Consider the following 17,680-nt stretch of genomic DNA (forward strand, 5'->3'; position numbering starts at 1 on the left):
CATGAACAAGTAGATACAGGAAGTATTGATAGTAAAGTTCTAGTAGTTTATAGTAGTACTTTTTCATTATTTATAGTAAGTAAGAACAGCTCGGACTATCACATTTGTAGTCCTTTCATGTTCTTTCTTGTAATGAGGAACTGTAAAGTGTGCATAATCAATCTTAAGAATGAACATTTTTATTGTTTGTTAATATTTGTATCGCAAAACATTCTAATATTTTGAATCATTTCTTTTAATTTAATTTTATTTGATTTGAATTTGATCGGCTAGTTTTAGTAGGTTATTCATTGTTGGCACTTTATCGCTCAAGGCCAATGGGCTTGACTTCTTCTTCTTCTTCTTTGGCACAACAACCGCTGTCGGTCAAGGCCTGTCTGTACCCACTAGTTAAGTGAGCTTGGCTTTCAGTGACTTATTGTTACCGTAGCAGGATAGTCAGTCCTACGTATGGGGGCACGGTCTATTCGGGGCTTGAACCCATGACGGGCATGTTGTTAAGTCGTTCGAGCTGACGACTGTACCACTAGACCGGCAATGGGCTTGACTATCACTGATTTATTGGTTACGCATAGCAAGATAGTCAGTCGTACGTATGGGGGAGGCACGGTGCCTATGGGACGAATTTACGACCGTACCACAGGGCCGGCCCATTAAGGCCCTGGGTTTTATTAATGCATCTTTTAACAATTTTTGAACGAGATGTATTTAAGCAAAAAAATGGTTATTTTATTCATGTTTGTTTGATTCAGCATATACTGAGCATGTTCTATATTAACGTTACTACTGTTACGTTACTACGTTACGTTTATATCAGCTATAGTTTGTCACATCATCATAACTATTGTACCTACATACAAAGATTCGTGAAGGTTTCCCAGCCCAACCCATGGCCATCTTTTGCATTCCCAACGTCGATTTTTGCAAGAAGCTTATTTACATAAAAAATCATGTTTTATTGTTATTGCCTACGGTAATATGATTTGAAACAGGTGCATTCGCACAGCTCACATCATTGTTGCTGAATCTTTCACTAAATCAGTTAGATTATCTCAAAATTTACTTAAAATACAAAAAAAAAAAAACATTTCGCTGCACCTGTCAACAGGACAAGCATAGATATGTACCAGGGGATGGCGAAACCGATCGAGATAGATTCACTAAGCTCTGCTCGATTTTCCTTAGTTAGGTGATTATATGATGTTGACAGGAATTTTCTAGCAGGCATCGTTGCGTAGAAACATCTATTTTGTCTGATATTTTTAGCACAATATATGCTGAGTGAATAAATCTTACGATCGTTGAATTTGACGGTTGTTTTAACAAGATTTTGTAAATTATCAAACTATATCTCGTAAGATGTATCTTCTACGCCAAATAGAAGATACATCTTACGAGGTATAGTATAACAATTTACAAAATCTCGCTAAAACAAACGTCAAATTCAACGATCAAAATAACTAATAGTGAGTCCAATCAGTCAAATATTGCTTAATTATTATATGCAGCCGTTCCTCTTTATACTATTTGGCACAACACGGTCGGCCTAGACCTTGCCTAAGCTACTAATGAGCTTGGTGTTTGTAACTTGTTTGTGTGTTCATAGCAGGATACTCAATTCTGTGTACGGAAGCGCGATCCATACGGGGCTTGAACCCATGACGAGTTCATGTTGTTAATTAGTGTGAGTTGACGCCGACGGCGGCGATCGGCGCCCTCCAGCCATTTAGCTGTTACATCTGTGATTTAAACTGTCACAAAAAGTCACATTTCATCGTTCAATGTTGAGATCCCATTACACTTAATGATACTTTTCTGACACCAGTATAATTCCGAATTAATCAACAAACCGTATAATTTCCCACGCCTATCGCAGAAGCTCCATCTCCATCTCAAATTGCGCCCGGAACTAATAGCTGACCACGACAAAAAGCATCAACAACAACCTTCGCCGAGAAAAGCTTGTCTACAGAATCGACCAAAAAACCACCAAATGAGCCTCGCCTAATCTGCTTGTTTATCGTTTTGTACGGAAACAGGAAACCATTTATCTTAATGCTGCCCGCCCCCACTCAGGATTGGTGGCCCCCCGAGGGAACCTTTCAGAAATATTCCCGTTTAACACGGCGCCTGACCCGGGTTAAGGTTCATTTTTCTGCCTGCTCCCCCTGAGCGTTGGATCCCTCTCAAAGGCGGGGTGTGAAGGTGCTTGTAGGGAATTAGGTTTCACTTTTTATGCACATTCAATTAGTTTGTTTTTGTTTCGCGAATCGCACCTCCCACGTCGATTGCAACCACACCACTTTCTACCAGCAGCCGTACCAAAGGAAAAAGCGTGTCAATCCGCTAAGCCACAGCAAACATTACTTCGATGCGACTCAGCTGTAACAAGGGGCGCCACGAGTCACGAGCGTATCATTTTGTGACACAAGAAACCCATAAAGCACGGGCAGGAGCGGATGGAACGGATATCCTGATTTCCAAAGCAGTCGCTGTCGGTTTTGTGGCACGCTTGATGTTGCACAGCAAAGGGTAGACGGAGAACATCAAGACAACAGAAGTGCTACGTCGAAACGGAAACCACTATTCCCCACACCGACGCTGGGATCATTTTTCGACGCGGCTTTTATCCGCGTTACGTTGACGTGATTATCGTGCTTTATGTAATTAAGATTTAATTGGTTAATTAGTACGTCAACGTCACCGCTCAACTGATGAATAGAAATGGGACTTCCTGTTATAATTATCGAACACCTCACTGGGGAGGGGGGGCGAGTCAAAGTAAACAGGAAGTACGGTAGCAAATTTATTCTTTTGTTGTGAGTTTTGCGCGGATTTTTTTGGTTTTGTTTTACGTTGCTGAGGATTTGTGAGGTACATTCAAAGCGATTAATTAATGTTGCAATGAAGCGAGTTGGCATCACGGCCATTATCGTTGCAAAAATATGTTTCTATGCAATTTATTACAGAAATGTATTGGTTTGCAATGTTGTTGATAAATCACTTGCTCAATACTGGCTACACTTTTTGCATTAAAATATTAGTTTAACTTCATTATATTTTGTATAAATTGAAGGAATAAAATACTTAAATTACGGTGGTAGTTTTTAAATATCCCTTTTTATGTTTTAAATTGCTTTAAAGTGTTTGTACGCTTCTGGAACTTTTTTTAAACATCATTAAACTCAAAGCAACTTAAAAGTCAAACAAACCCCTCAATCAAGAGGTTTTCCTACAATATAAATTTGTTGCAACTGTCTCGCACATTTGAATTACAACGCTTTCCCTTACGGGCGTGTGGTTGCTCCTTTATCTTGATACTTTACTACTGTAATGAAGAGCACGTAATCGCTCGTATTTGGATAACATTCATTGGTATTCATTCGCGGTGGAGTTGGTTCACCCAAAAGTTTCGATAAACTCGTCAATTGAGGTAAACTTTTTGCCACACGCGTAGGTGGATAGAGAGAGAGAACCAAAACGAGTTGCAAACGAGAGTCCCCCAGAGACACTTCGACGCTACCGCTGCTGCAACAAACCCGATGGTCGTCATCGCTTTCGCTGACTGACTGACTGTCGGTGAAATTTCATTTAAAATCAGCCAAAAGTCAAGTTTATCAACAACAATCAATTGGCAACAGCGATAAAACACCGTTAATTCAATTTCAACTCCGTGTAGGTTTTGTCGGTGTGCGTTCCCGCATACGCCGCATACGGAAAAAGGGTCCACTGGTGAAGGTCGGCCTGGCATCACAGCACAATCGACACCGACACAGCACAAACGAAGCACGTACCACATTTCATCACAGTACTTCTTCTGTCGATGGCTTTCCTGCCGTCTTTCACTCGCAATAACCTAGCGAAGTAGAGCGTCTTCTGAAATGTCTTCAGAAAAAAGCCACCTCATGCCGAACTACCCATCCCGAGCGGATGCATCGTGGGATGAAAAAGGAAAACCTCTACTGACGGCCTCGATTTCGTCAGTGTATCGTACCATATTGCGGGTTGGTTTGATCCGTACCGTACCCTTTCAACGATGTCCTTCCGGCATGAACACAAGACACACTCCTGCCTAACCAACTGACATCGCACCGGCAGCTACTGCTGAGCGACGCCAGAAGTTTGTTAGATCACGAAGGAGAAGCTGTTTCCTGTCTTGTCGAACTAGACAACAGACATTCGAACTTGGTTCGACGTGACGCTAACAACCAAAATATTGCCCAAAGTTCTTTGAAAACTATTCTTTATTAAGGCACATTCACTATGGGTTTTTTGTCATGTGTCCTAACCTTAATTTCAATTACCATCAACTAATAAAGAGATGGGTAAATGGATATAGTACAAACCGTAGATTATAGCACTGAACGGATGATTTCCAAAACAAATCAATTGGTCTCAAAAGTATCGTAAGCAATAGTAGTTTAGGTGTGACCATATCCAAACCATATAATTTATGTAAAAATGTAAGTTCTATGGATGTTACACTTTAACATGAACTACTAGAGCGCTTGACTCCATCAGCAACTTTTTGCTCACATTCTGTTTCACTCGTTCTGTTTCACTCGTTCTCTACCACTCTCTTGCTCTTGCATACGGCTTTAAGCAATGTGTAACGAATCGTAAGATCGTGTGTCGAATACTAAATGAATATAAATACATGCACCCGCGTACCACTCACACCCTGGGACCACTTGCAATCGATTTTACTTTGAATGAGTTCAAAATGAAACACGAAAAACGGATCCTACACTTCACTACCGGTGAAAAACGCGACAACTTCGACCTTCGCACTTGTTTATCACTCGGTGAATATTTATTTGTACATATTTTATTGTCACTGTCGCTGTTCGGAAGCAGCTTTTTTAAAACTTTGCTCCGACTCGTTTCCCGGGCTAGGTTAGTGTGCATGCGGTCGATACAAAAATTCAAGCCTTCTGACTTTTGGCACGGACGGGATCACCACACGGCCATGATCGGGAGGACGGAAGTAGAGGTTCCACTTTTGCTATTAGTTTTGTTTTTCTCCCGAATTACTCGACCCAAAAAGTGTCTGCGTACACTAAAGACCATGTTTTTCACTATCGTACGTCTGGCATCAGCACTTTTAAACTTCCATTCGGAAAAAAGGCAAAGGAGTCGGAGTGTCGTCCGTATTTCCTTGCTAGCTCGATGGTGTATCGCCATCGGCGACAGGATCTTGAACCGCGATGCTGCACCCTCCGAGTGTCTCCGAAGCAAAGAAACCCAATGCATGGCGCCATCTAGCGCCACCTTCACCATCTTTTGCCCAGTGGAAGAAGAACCGTCTGTACCGGGTTTCTAGAAATTGATAACCATTGTAGCCATTTATCTTCGGCAATGCGGTTTCGACAACCACCCAACGCCGACGACGACAAAAGACAAAACGCCGGAAACACTGAGCCGGTTGGCAAGCGTTCAAGCGCACCCTTCGAATTGATTGTTCGAAGGTAAGAAAGACCATGGTGGATGGTGGATGCTGGCCACCCAAAAATTCAGTCAACAAACACCCGTTTCTACTAACGATAGAAGAAAAGATTATATGAAAAAGAGTCAAAACGAACGAGCTGTTTGTGATAAAGTAAAATGAATTGTTTTGCAAACGACAAAGTGTCTTCGCGAGATTAAACTTCCAAAAAGATGCTATCTGGCGTGACAGAAACAAAATGAATAAACTTTGAAATCGAACGCAACTTAATAGTTGCTAATATTTGATTCAGATATGAGTTGATGTATTGATTGGAAGCTACACTTTTCATATGGACTTTGTTCCTGTACACGCTGAATCCGTGATTTGTTGATGTGTTATTATGCAAAACATTTGTGGAACTAAACATCCGAATATCAAATACTCAAAGGTAAAAAATTTGTTCAGCAATTTTGTTTTATTTTTATCACTTATCTTCACATGTCTAGTATGTATGTCTTCACATGTATGTATGTATCTATTCTTCTTCTTCTGTTTGACGCAACCGGGCCGGCCTATACAGGCTTTCGAGACTTATGGCTTTGGTTATTAAGTACCACAGTGCCAGATAGTCAGTTCCTACTGCGGGGAACGGTTTATTTCAGGCTTGAACCCATTACGGGCAAGTTTTTAAGTCGTTGACAGGTTGACGACTGTACCACCGGACCATCTCAATCGATTACAGGGAGACAATGAAAATCCAATATATATAATAGTTTTACTATCTTTTATTAGGTGCCAAGCTCTTGCACGAATGTCATGCATGAGTTACGACAGTCATTCAGATGACATTCAGATGAATTTGAATCAAATTTGTTTTGTTCTTACTTCCTAAAAATGCTGCGTCGTCAACATGCCGATCGGCCACGAATCGGATACGTGATTGTTTCATTGATTTTTATTTGCTAACCAAACAATTTCGATCGAACGGATGGCTGTGGCGACATAGTAAATGACATAAATTTAATTAGTTTTTATCGCCAGTGACAAATTGTTTATGATCTTTCCACTATTGAAAACAACAATGCTACTGTATAGCATAACATTAACGTTTTTGTCAGTTTCTAAAATCTTGCACAAAAAAATAGAATAAATAAACTAGAAAAATTATTTCTACCACAAAAATTATGTCTACAACGAAATTGTAACTTTTTTAAAACTTGTATGACAATATACTATGGATACAAATGAAACAAAATTATTTAAATTAAATGCAAAAAATAATAATTACAAATATTCTTGATAATTCAAATAATATATACAAAAAAGCTTTAATAACCAAAAATGTGTTATCTTACCTATGTATTTTTACAATCTCTTTCCAGTCGTCGTCGAGGAACCAGAGTTTACGGATGTTATAGAAAATGTTACAGTGCCTGCTGGGCGGAACGTCAAACTGGCTTGTTCTGTCAAAAACCTAGGATCATACAAAGTAAGTACAATTGGGCGCAATCAGACATCGCATTACAATGAACATTACGAAGCTCATTGACGCTGATCATCATTTAGTACAGCGCCCATCAAATAAATGTATCGTTGTGCAGCACGGTCGTAGAAATTACTGCGATTTATGCTTCGCACGTGTTCTACATGAATTTGCTTATCTCGCCCACGATGCAGCTAAAAAACACGACACCCCACAGCAAACAACCATGTTTGCAAACACGAATTCGCGCCGTTCATCACGCTTCAATCGGAGTCACGGAACGTGTGCAAATCTGGTTTTATTAAAATTGTTATCTTTTAATAAAAAGATATCGTTCCTAATCGTGCCCATTGCCATCACTGCACGCAACTCACAAGCAATCCAACGTTTGGCATGGTACTATAACGTGTTTTTGTGTTTTTTCTAAGAGCATCATCTTGATGTAGACTAAACGTACGCAATCATGAATATTTTACTAATAAAAATTCACATTTATTCGCATTCTACCAGCCTGGAGATTCCATCTTTCTTCCCAGCCGGAACGTTGGCAATATGTTCCTGCTGCTTTACATATTGTAGGAATCTCTAAAGATATCATTTGTGAAGGGGTGCACCTCAAATAGCCGTACGTTAGTATGGTACAGGGTACACGGAAGATGATACGTGATTGTTGAGTTGTACTGTTTGAATGAATGATTTTAAGAAATATCTGTTTTGTGATTTTGTCTCAGTTTACGTATGAAATACATGTTGTTTAAAATTTTGTATTTATTGAACAATGATATGCGTAGTGATCCATTTGTATCCTAATGAATTTGAAGGAAACAATTTGATAAGTACAGTGGAGACATCATAAGTACAGATAAGCACAACAATATTCTTTATCATTCATATGACTGATATCATACGCTTAAAAATCAATCCTTGATAATTGTCTAACTTTTTATCAAATATCTAACAACATCTGCAAATAACATTGCATTGAACTTGAGGATAAATGTTTCTTTACGCTTATTCCTTTCCCTAAGCGATAAAGAAAGTGTTTTTATTTATTCGTTGAAGATCCAAACACTGTCGGATTACCTTATTACGATAAAGGTAAAACTTTTCCGAAAGGATTATCTTATCTTTCTGGTTAATGTCGGGAAACGGAAAAGGGCGCGTTGTAAGTATACATACGAATGCCATAACATACCATACTACACATACATCCTCAACACAGAGCGATGGATAAGTATAAGAAAAAAACAAATTCCTCCACGAAGGAGTGCATTTTCATCTTTCGGTCGGTTCATATGGAACGTCAGGAGTTTCTTCTTGCTGAACAGAATCTTGTTTCGCAACATGATATCACGTACACAGCCTTTCCAGGGTAGGCTAAAAGATAGGAACAGATTCAGCGAACGCATGCCTTGTGAAAGAGTATCGATTCGGGCATTTCTCCAAAGACCAAAAATCAAGGTGAAAGTAAATTATACGCCTCACTGAAACTAAACCATGATCCCTTCGGCTGCGTTACGCCTTTACTAAGGACGGCATTGTTTTTAGGATACTGGCCTAAAGCGCTGGAAGATCAGAAGACAACTTAAACAGCTTCCATTCGCTTTAACATATGGCGTGTTATATGCATAGTCTGGGAATATTGTATATTTCTCCCAAATGATTAAATACCCACGGGTGGTATCGTTCATCGCGAAAATGGTAAACAGTTTCAAACCAAACCAAAAAATAAACTCGATGTATCACGCGAGCATTAAAATTACGTCAGGAAGAAGTTATAAGGACAGTCCTACCGAATAAATTATATACACTGTTTTTCCTCATGCCGTTTTGTCTCCATCCCTGGGGATCAACACCTTCGAATCATAACCTTCATAAGTGACAACATCCTATGGTCAAATACCAACTATGTCTACAAATACGCCCTTTGGCAGCTACACATCAGTGTAAGGATTGGGCGAAACGCTTGTTCCGAGAATATATACCAAATTGGATGGCAAACAAGGCGATTCAAGACCATTCATACGAGATTCGTTCTGTTCTAGCGAGAGTTTGGTTGAGAGCTATCGTCTGGTAGAAAACGACTTAGCACGAACGAAGACCAAATTTGTCAATAATCAAAGAACCAGCTGAGAAAACATCCCGCAAAGGTGGGCCGAATTGCAAAGTGTTCAAATGTACAAAAAGGAGTCGCTTTTTGTGATATCATCCATAGTCGTAGCAAATACGACTCAATTTATATCGCAGCAATATATTCATTTAAACGAACCATTGTACGCGATCATGTTTAATTCATTGTTTAAAAAAAATCAGAAGCAAACAATGGGAAACCTTTCCGTTGTCTATGTTGTCTATTATGCATTCAATGTATTTTTGCTTTCAGAGTGCATTTTGCATTGCTGTAGGGTCTATAGCAATAAACTTTCAAAGTAATGTCTTCTTCTTTTAGTAAAACAACAGTAATCTATCAAAACTAGCCTAAAAAGTTTAGTTATTAGTGATCAACTAGTATACCTAAAGCACAATAGTCAATGAGCATGGAATACTAGTTCCAAACGTGTTTAAATCCACAAGTGGTGTGTTTTTTACATATTACGGCAATTTTCGGCTTTACCACCGAATCTTCATTGCTTGAATGTAAATACTGTAAATTTTCATTTTCAATTGGAACTATATTTATAAGGAGCAAACATATTTCACAACACAACATTCTTATATGTGTTAGGTAAAAGTCTTAAAGGTATTGAAAATTCCTTTTTTTATTTTCATGACGAAATATATTGAAGATAATTTTCGAATAATTATTTAAATATTTGATGACGAGCGACTAATCACAACTTTCTTCGAGTTTTCCTTCTTATTCGGATTATAATCTATATTAGATAAAATCTTATTATAAGACCTACAGCCCTTTTGTTCATTGAGCTTTACCTGTTGATTTTTATTACTCATTTATCTATGGTAATAATTAAGCTCCATTCAAAATATTTGGGAATGTCTACAATAGACTATTAAGCCGTTAAACCTATCATTATTGATGATTTTTTATATAGAAGCCAAATGTCAAATCTGTACATGTAGAAAGCATACTTTTCAACCGTTTCTTCAGTAAGATTTTCTTTTGATATGATTTAAGAAATTATACATTTTTTTGTATTCACTTTTTTCAGGTAGCGTGGATGCACTTCGAGCAGTCCGCAATCCTTACTGTACATAATCATGTAATCACAAGGAATCCTCGCATCAGCGTCACGCACGACAAGCATGACAAACACAAGACCTGGTTCTTACACATATCAAACGTCCAGGAAGAGGACAAGGGCCGCTACATGTGCCAAATCAACACAGTCACTGCGAAGACGCAGTTTGGCTATCTTCATGTGGTGGGTAAGTACATTGTCGCTGTCTGCTGAAAAGATTTATTTGCACAAATCGCTAGCTTTCTACAACACTACCAAACTCTAATGACTTTTTACCCAAACTCACACGCGCTATAAACCTTAATTTTCTGTATCTACTGCTCTAATTTTGCTCTGTTGAACGTGATCACATTTCGAACGAGTGTTGCGCGAAGCCGCTTAGTACAGCGAGCCAACACCCTCTTGGAAATCGATATCTTCAGTCGTATCTATAATCCATCAGCAGGTATTGCATGGTGGCGCCGTTAGAATCAAATTAGATGCCAGAATATTCAAAGAAAGGGAGCTGTAGCTTCGTTATCACGTGCAAAAATCGCTCTCTGGTGAGGCGTTACATGGGGAAAATTTAATTTCCCTCTGTCGCTCTGAAATAAATTGTCTTTACCGAGCTTGAAAGTAACAATCACTGGCGTGCGATAAAATGACGATAATTAACTTATTCTACCATCACTTTTAGGCGATTTTTTGTTCTTAGAAAGAAAATAACAAAATAACAAACAAGTAAATCATTTGTGAAAGAATTGCCGCACCAAAGAGTTATAAAAAAATACCATAAAATGAACGTTAGATTTCGCGAAGGAAATGACTTGTTAAAACAAAATCCAGCATTACAGACGGATTGTTCCGAAGAGTAATTGTGAAAATAATCCCCTCTGCAGAATAAATAGACGACTATTGCAGAGTCAACGTGAACAATACCGTTTATCAGCTTTCGGCAAAGCTTTCAGCGTTTGATGGTTCTACTTTTCTACAAGCTCGAATCGAATGAAAAATTGAATCTGCACTGCATTACCATACCTTTGCAACACGTTCCTGTTGGCAGCGTATCTGGGATAGCAACAATACAGCACCAAGTCTTTGCAATTTCGATTCTTCGCTTACGCGACAAACTCTGTCAATGAAGCAAGGAAACCGGTACACATTTTTTTCTGCATATTGTTTCGCTTTGATACACGCTACGCTCTCTGGGTAGCGTTTTTCTCCATTGCTATTGCATAGCATTTTTGCAATAGAGCTCTCGGTAAATCCGATCATCCGGCAGTGCTGCATCAACTGGCTAAGAGGAAGTGATTCGATTTTGCACTTTTGTCGTTTGCACCGATGAAAAACGATAGGCATAATGAGGAACGGAAATCAATTTAAATTCAAATCACATTAGGATCATCGGCCGTCGTCATCCAATACGTGAAAATACACGGAACCTACTATCCAAGCGTATCCTGATGGTAGTATTGTTGAGCTTGTTGTTTATGTTCTTCCAATAGTAGTGGCAGGACATGTCGGCATGTTGTAGGATAACGAGCCGCCTAACGCCTCCAAGATGCCGCTGTCTATCTTCGTCGCTTCGACGGTTGCCGCCTGGACGCATTGCTGGTGGATGTGACCTAGACGCTTAGTAAAGGCAATCTGTAGCTGATGCAAGAAAAATAACCTTCAAACCTGCAATCCGGAGTGGTGGCATGAAGAGCCAAAAAAGAAACCTCTGTTGGCGAAAACAGCTTGAAGGGAACCCCACGGCAAACACTGCGCACTGGATGTCTTTAGGGGAACCGTTGGGTGTGGGTTTTAGGAGCGAAAAGAGGAAATGAAAACAATTTTAAAATAAACATTTATTTATTTTCATTTCCCTGGAGCGTGAAGCCGCTGCAAACAATCTAGGTGGTCGAAGGGGCGAGTAAGCATAAGCTCCTTACGCCAACCTGCCAAGTGTCACGATGCAAGGAGCGAACAATGTTTAGGGCGAGAGGTGGGCGATGTTTTTGAAAAATGCATGTTTCGTGCTGCCTTCCATTTCATCGCATACCCTGTTTATCGTATGTTTCCGAAATCAATAATCTGCACACACAAAAAAACTGAAAGCAACTCAGGAATCTTCAACAATTCCACCACACACTTGACAAACCACGACGATTGCACGACGTAAAAAAGGAAGAAATAACAAGAAACTTTCCTCCAAAAAAGACCATCCAACAGCGAAGTTATTCGAAAACATTCAACACTTGGTTTTTTTGTCTGTTCTGACACATGGTTCACACTCAGCTGTCATGTTGTTTGCGTGTAGTTTTGTGTAGACTATATTTCTTTCATAAAAAGTTTCTTTCACATTGTTTGCACCTATTGTGTGAGCAAACTAAGGAAAGAGTGAGCCACATTAGAGAATGTGGCTAGCAGTTTGTGAGCATCTACTGCATATGCATATGAACACTGTTGCGGGTTGTCCACAAAAAAATATGTGTGTGTCATTTTGAAGTATTATAGATTACTTAATTGTTTCTGTCGAGTTTTTGCTTTTTAAATACAGTGGAACCCACCATAACGAGTTTAATCCGTTCCAGTGGCTCGAAAAACTCGTAATACGGGAGGCTCGTTTCCATATAATTTGTATGTCTTATCGTTTAGAAAACTCGTTTCAGAACGATTTTTTATTGGTTTTTGTCAGTAACTGCTAGACTGTTTTTACTTCAAACAAACCAGTTTCATAGAAATTAAAATTTTGCTATAGTAAATATTGTTATATTTATATATAGTAAATATTATTATATAAATATTCACAAATAAGGTCACAAAGATTTCCACAAATGTATTGGCATCAAATCTACAACACTTGCACACCATATACAGTGCAATCGGTACAATGGGCGTTCGGGATAATTTTGACAGTCACCTACGGAGAAAGAAAAAAAAATTATGGCAAAATTAATCATCGGGGAATTTTTGTTTGTTTTACAAATAGTTGCTGGAGGTTCTGTTGGTGTCCTGTTCCACCGCGCCCCACACGAAATAATCCATTGGATTAAGATCCGGGGAGCTGCGAGGCCACACATTGGGCGCGATGAAGTCGTTGAAATTGGCCGCCAACCACTTTATCGTTTTGGAGGCTGTATAGCACGGAGCGGAATCCTGCTGGAACACGTACGGTCTGCCGTTGGCCACTCTCGTGATCCAAGGCTTCACGACGGTGTCCAAGGTCGTCATTCAAGGCCATTTTTATCGTGGATGGTGCCACCCCCATCTCACGTGCCAACGGCCGAATTCCGATCCCCGGATTTTCCATCACGCTCGCCTAGAGGTCAGCCAGGAAAGCGTCGGTCCGCACGCAATCCCGCCGCTGAGAATGTGGTCTTCGTGCTGCCACCGCTTCGTCGTCGTCGCTGTTTTCTCTCAGCTCACTCCGGATCGCCTTCACCGTGTTCAGCGAACACTGCACGCACTGCATGATGTCGCGGTTGTCGCGTCCGGCGCGGATCATCATGATGCATGTGATCCGCTTCCACAATGTACTCTTTTTTGGCATTTTTTTATCACGGAATGTTTTCGCTGCTTGTCCCGTACACTTTTAGCTGTCGAATGACGTATTGCTTGTTTTCCTATGTCAACTCGATCACGAGTTGTAAACAAAAATGTAAAGGCCGGGCTACATTGATCGTACTCGCACAAGGTGGAATATAGAGGAGGTGTCTTCTTAGCGTTTGGCATGTTGCCATTTTGAGATTCAGTTTGACAACAGCCGTCGATATTTGTTTACAGGCAGCAGGCGGAATATCACGTTGAAAATGCCGATTTATAAAGTGTTGATGCAAAATATATGTTTTTAGTGCTATACAAATATTAATTAAATTGAAACAATTCATTTATCATACCCGTATACCAGCAACATTCGTCGCATTTGACAACTGCCGTCGATCCTGATTTTGTGCTTTTTTCTAAAGCCTTGATGGCCAATTGTTCTGTATGACGACACCTCCTTTCTACCCACTTTGGTACTCGCAAGCGTAATTTTGATTTTCACTAGCGCATCTGGCGGCGGCTGACCGAAGCATTTTGCCAAACAATTTGGAGCCGCTTCAGAAAATACGTTATTTTTCCATGTTTTTTACTAAAAACGGAGGAGAAAAGTTTTGTAAAACGTAGATACACATGTTTTGCACGCATTGCATCCATTTTTGCAATGGAAAACGATGGAAAAACTACTTAATTTTGAGATCCGGCATAACCATTCCCTGGATGACCAAAAATAGGTTCCACCAGTCGCCGCCAGATGCGCTAGTGAAAATCAAAATTACGCTTGGGAGTACGATCAATGTAGGCCGGCCTTAACTGTCAAAATTATCCCGAACGCCCTGTATATAGTCATACGAAACTCTACCAGATTGCAGCAATCGGCAGGGGCAACTCTCACCTTCATGAACAAGTATATCCCCCAAGAACACTTTTCTTTCTGGCAATATTACAGGGTTTTTTTCTGGGGCTCTCGCCTTAAAAGTTCAGTAATATGAATGATATATTATATAGTTCTATGAGTTCAGAAAGATAAGTAATAGTTCACAACGAAAGGTGTATTAATTATTATTAAAGTTTTAATAAAATAAAATAAAAAAAGAAAAAGTAATAAGAAAACAAAAGACTTTTGCTGTTAAATCTCACTTGTGTATTGTGGTATATTTTTAAATTTGCTTATAAAGATTAGTTTCCTTCAGAAAATTCAAAACTTTTTTTATTTCATTCAGATTGTTTGATAGTACAGTATCCCAATGTTCTCCTAGCTTGTAAATTATCATTTCGACAGAGTAACCATAACAGTCTATTAAAATGTGTTCTAGCGTCATATCAATTCCACAAAACGGGCAGATTTAAAGTGATGCCATTTTAATCGATGTGTATGCGTTAGTCGGGTATGTCCAATTCTCATTCTTGTTATTATACGTTGATCGCTGTGATCTAGTGGATCGGTCCAAAGTGCAGATGCCTGTTTTATTTTTTTTAGATTAATGATGGGTGATGTATTCCATGTGTTTTGCCAGGTCTGATGTGTTGATCTTCTCCACCACAATGACACATCGCCTCTGGAGATAGATCCGTTGACATGATCTTCCTCCGTTGTGCCTTCATTCGCAAAACGGTCAGCTTATTCATTTCCTTTGATGCCTTTATGTCCTGGTATCCAACAGGATTCAATTGATCTATCTTTTGATAGAGCTTCGATGGATTGAATGTGAAACCCTTACATGGATCCTTTCTCTTAAACTTTCAGGACACTAGCGCTATCTGTGAAAATAACGTTAGGTCTATCATTTACGGTGGCTTCTTCAGTCGCTATCATAATCGCAATAGCCTCTGCTGAGAATATTGACGAACTATCAGGAAGCTTAATACTGCAGCGAGCATTTTGTGATGCTATACCATAGCCAGCAGAACTATTACATACCAAGCCATCTGTATAAATTTTATTAATAATATTGTATTTGTTGGCAATGAGCATTCGAAAGTATTGATCTATTTGTTGTTCATTTTTGCATAGTTTTTGCAATGCCCAATCGATTTTAGGGGTTTGGTCGTACCAAGGCCTAGTCAAACAACATGTAAGTTTTGTAATGTGAGGCATATTATGACCTGTTAGATGTTGCCACCATACTATACTATACTAACTATAACATGATCGAGAGGTAGTTATCCATTTGGCAAAGTACTGCGGTGCGAAATGAATTTAATATGATGGGAAGTTTACTATATATCACCTATTTTCGAGAAATTCAATTGACCTTTGCAATTTCCAATAGGACTGTCCAACAAGGATGTTATAGTGTCCCAAAATTATGAAAACCCCAAAAACACATGTAAATTATACTTATAATGAAAACTCGTATAGGACTCAACAATAATCAAACATAAAGAAATGCTCCATGTTAACCGAACGTGATACAGAATTCACATCGGCACCGAAAAATGTTATAGCAATACAAATGATTCTACTCGTTATGCATGCAGTTCATCGTCAGTCTCCGACCCGATCGGACGCATCTAATCGTTATCTGCGATCACTGATATAGAACACACACACTAGTAAAACAGACAACTACAACAAAAAAAAAGCTAAGGCGTTAAAAAGGCTAGCTCGGCCCATAGCCATGGGCTGCAGCAAGAAAGGATCAGCATCGAGGGACGCCGTGCCTTCGTGCTCATACATTACGATACCAAACGTTACCACAAGTAACGATTACGACATTCTTAGCGAAGATGAAGAAGCTCCATCGATAATTGCCGCATCGGCAACGGCAAAACAACAAAAATCAAAAATACCACCGATCACAGTCACCGGCACACAAGTAGGAGATGTGCACAAAAAAATCACCTCCGTTGGTGTAGTGAACTACACAACAAACTGCACATATAAAGGTATAGTGGTTAACACTACCACATCTAAAGATTTTAAGCTTGTAGTGGACGTGTTGAAGCGCCACAACAATTCTTTCTACACGCATCAACTACCGGAAGAAAAAACAACGAAAGTGGTAATTCTTGGGTTACCCGAGCAAGATACAGAATACATTAAAACCGTTCTTGCTGAAGCCAATATCGCACCATGTGTAATCAAAAAACTCGAACTCAAGAAAAAAACGCTACGACGACCAGTGTATGTATCTCCTACACTTCCCTAGAGGGTCAATAACACTGAGCGAGCTGAAACAGGTTAGAGCAGTAGATCATCACCGAGTATACTTTGAGTACTACTCTAACAAATACGGTCCAATGCAGTGTACAAACTGCCAGCGCTACGGACATGGTAGCGCAAACTGTTATCTTCCTCCAGTGTGCGTAAAGTGTGCCGATAAACACACATCCAAAACGTGTCCACTAAACCAAACAACAACCTGTCCAGACGGTAAAATAGCTCCAGCCAAATTGAAGTGCGCAAATTGCAGTGAACATCATACGGCAAATTTCTCCGGCTGCCCAGCTAGGCTACGGCTTAAAAAGGTAACACCAACACCTTCTCGCTCCAGAGAATTTACGTACAACGAGACATCGTTCCCTCGTCTCCCCAACACACCAACACGTTCCACTCCATCAAACCACGTGAATTTCTCTGACCTGTTCCACCAACAACAAACACGTTCAAACAATAATCTTGACTTTGACCTCAACGAGATAGGGCAAATCGTTAAAGATGTATTTTCAAATCTGAGCAAATGTAGCTCAAAACAAGACCTAATCGCAGTTATTGTTCAAATATCAGCAAAATATTGTTTTCCTAACCTCAAATAATGTACTTAAAATCATTCAATGGAATGCCAACGGTATTTCAAGCAAAAAAGACGAATTTTTTAACTACCTTTTGAAAAAAGATATACACATCGCAGCCATAAGTGAGACATTTCTTAAGAATGGTACTCGTTTTTCGCATCCCAATTATCATACTTACAGACTAGACAGAACTCAGGGAGAAAAAGGTGGAGTAGCTTTAGTAATATCTAAAGCTATCAACCACGAAGTAAATAGTGACTACAAATTAAAAGTACTTGAAGCAATAGGAATTACCATCAAGACCCAAAACAGTAAAGTGACCATTAT

General features: G+C 39.5%; 1 protein-coding gene across 4 annotated transcripts in view; it reads left to right on the forward strand.

Annotated features, from left to right (window-relative positions):
- Positions 1-17,680, forward strand: part of LOC120958619 (lachesin-like) — a 73,344-nt gene that overhangs the window by 13,695 nt on the left and 41,969 nt on the right. For all 4 annotated transcript variants that reach the window (XM_040381542.2, XM_040381541.2, XM_049608744.1 and 1 more), the window contains exons 3-4: positions 6,811-6,917; positions 10,082-10,298. In XM_040381542.2, coding sequence (XP_040237476.2) covers positions 6,811-6,917; positions 10,082-10,298 — 324 coding nt within the window. The remainder of the gene's footprint in view (positions 1-6,810; positions 6,918-10,081; positions 10,299-17,680) is intronic.

Source organism: Anopheles coluzzii, chromosome 3, assembly GCF_943734685.1.
Source record: "Anopheles coluzzii chromosome 3, AcolN3, whole genome shotgun sequence".
NCBI classification, from domain to species: Eukaryota; Metazoa; Arthropoda; class Insecta; order Diptera; family Culicidae; genus Anopheles; species Anopheles coluzzii.